The sequence below is a fragment of the Nicrophorus vespilloides genome, unplaced genomic scaffold (assembly GCF_001412225.1).
Source record: "Nicrophorus vespilloides isolate i.1.1-1 unplaced genomic scaffold, Nicve_v1.0, whole genome shotgun sequence".
Taxonomy (NCBI): domain Eukaryota; kingdom Metazoa; phylum Arthropoda; class Insecta; order Coleoptera; family Silphidae; genus Nicrophorus; species Nicrophorus vespilloides.
In genome coordinates, this window is record NW_017099906.1 from 23,075 (window position 1) to 24,005 (window position 931).

A 931-nucleotide genomic window follows, 5' to 3' on the forward strand; every position below is an offset into this window, starting at 1 on the left:
CAACAGCGATGACGAAAAGATAGGCTGGTGTCAATCGAGCAAATCGGTAAACCAGAAGCAGCAGAAAATTGAGTCCCTGTTTACCGGCATTTTCCTTCTTGTTAGCCTTCTTTGCGGCGGACCGGAAGTAGGTGATGGTCATCAGCAAACCGCTAGAGATTTTAATTGATTATTTAAAATCCAATGCATCGTTAGAGTGTTTTACCTAATAAAGAAGAAGGTGTCTACCGAGAAAGTCGCATTGGAGACAGTCTGGTAGAGGAACGAGCGTTCCGTGATCGAACGCATCGTTTTGTTCTGCGAGATGGCGAAGACCTCCAGGTACGTGTGCACCATGATGATCCAGATTATGGAGAAGAAACGGAGACCGTGAATGCATCGGATGGACTCTTGCGAGACCTTGTCGAAAGAGAGGATTTTCTTGCCGTTGGTGTACATCGAAAAGGACAGCAGAATTTCCATGGCCCTCCCTGTTCAAACGATAAATCCATTAGAAAATTACGTAAGTGATGGTAGGAAGCACCATTTATGTTTACCATGTCGAGCGGGTTTCTTCTGTTTCTCTTCCTCTTGCTTCGTTTCCGCTACATTGTTGTTGTTCTGAATCTCCGCGTCGTTCTTCTGTTTTCCATTCTTGCCGCCCACCAACTCTACAATAGTCGCTAATGTGATCAGCAGAAGCAATCCCATGAATGTACCACTGTCAAAACATAAATTTAAATAAATATATTGTATTGAAATATAATGATTGTAATTTAAAGTTTATTAATGATTTTTCTACTAGAAATTAAATAATTTAACCGTTTATTTGGTGAAAGTGTACTTAATTAATCTACAGTGAATATTTAATGAAAAATTTAACAAAACTATTTTTTATATTATGATCACTATAGATTTATTAACTTTTTTGGTATTTTCGCTCAAAATATTT

At 38.3% G+C, this 931-nt stretch overlaps 1 protein-coding gene across 1 annotated transcript in view; it reads right to left on the reverse strand.

Annotated features, from left to right (window-relative positions):
- The window catches only part of LOC108566024 (nose resistant to fluoxetine protein 6-like), a gene marked incomplete at its 5' end in the record, with an annotated part of 4,166 nt that overhangs the window by 1,086 nt on the left and 2,149 nt on the right, over positions 1-931 (reverse strand). The window contains 3 exon segments of the mRNA XM_017925722.1: positions 1-152; positions 206-470; positions 537-700. The exon segment at positions 1-152 is cut by the window's left edge and continues 4 nt beyond it. Coding sequence (XP_017781211.1) covers positions 1-152; positions 206-470; positions 537-700 — 581 coding nt within the window.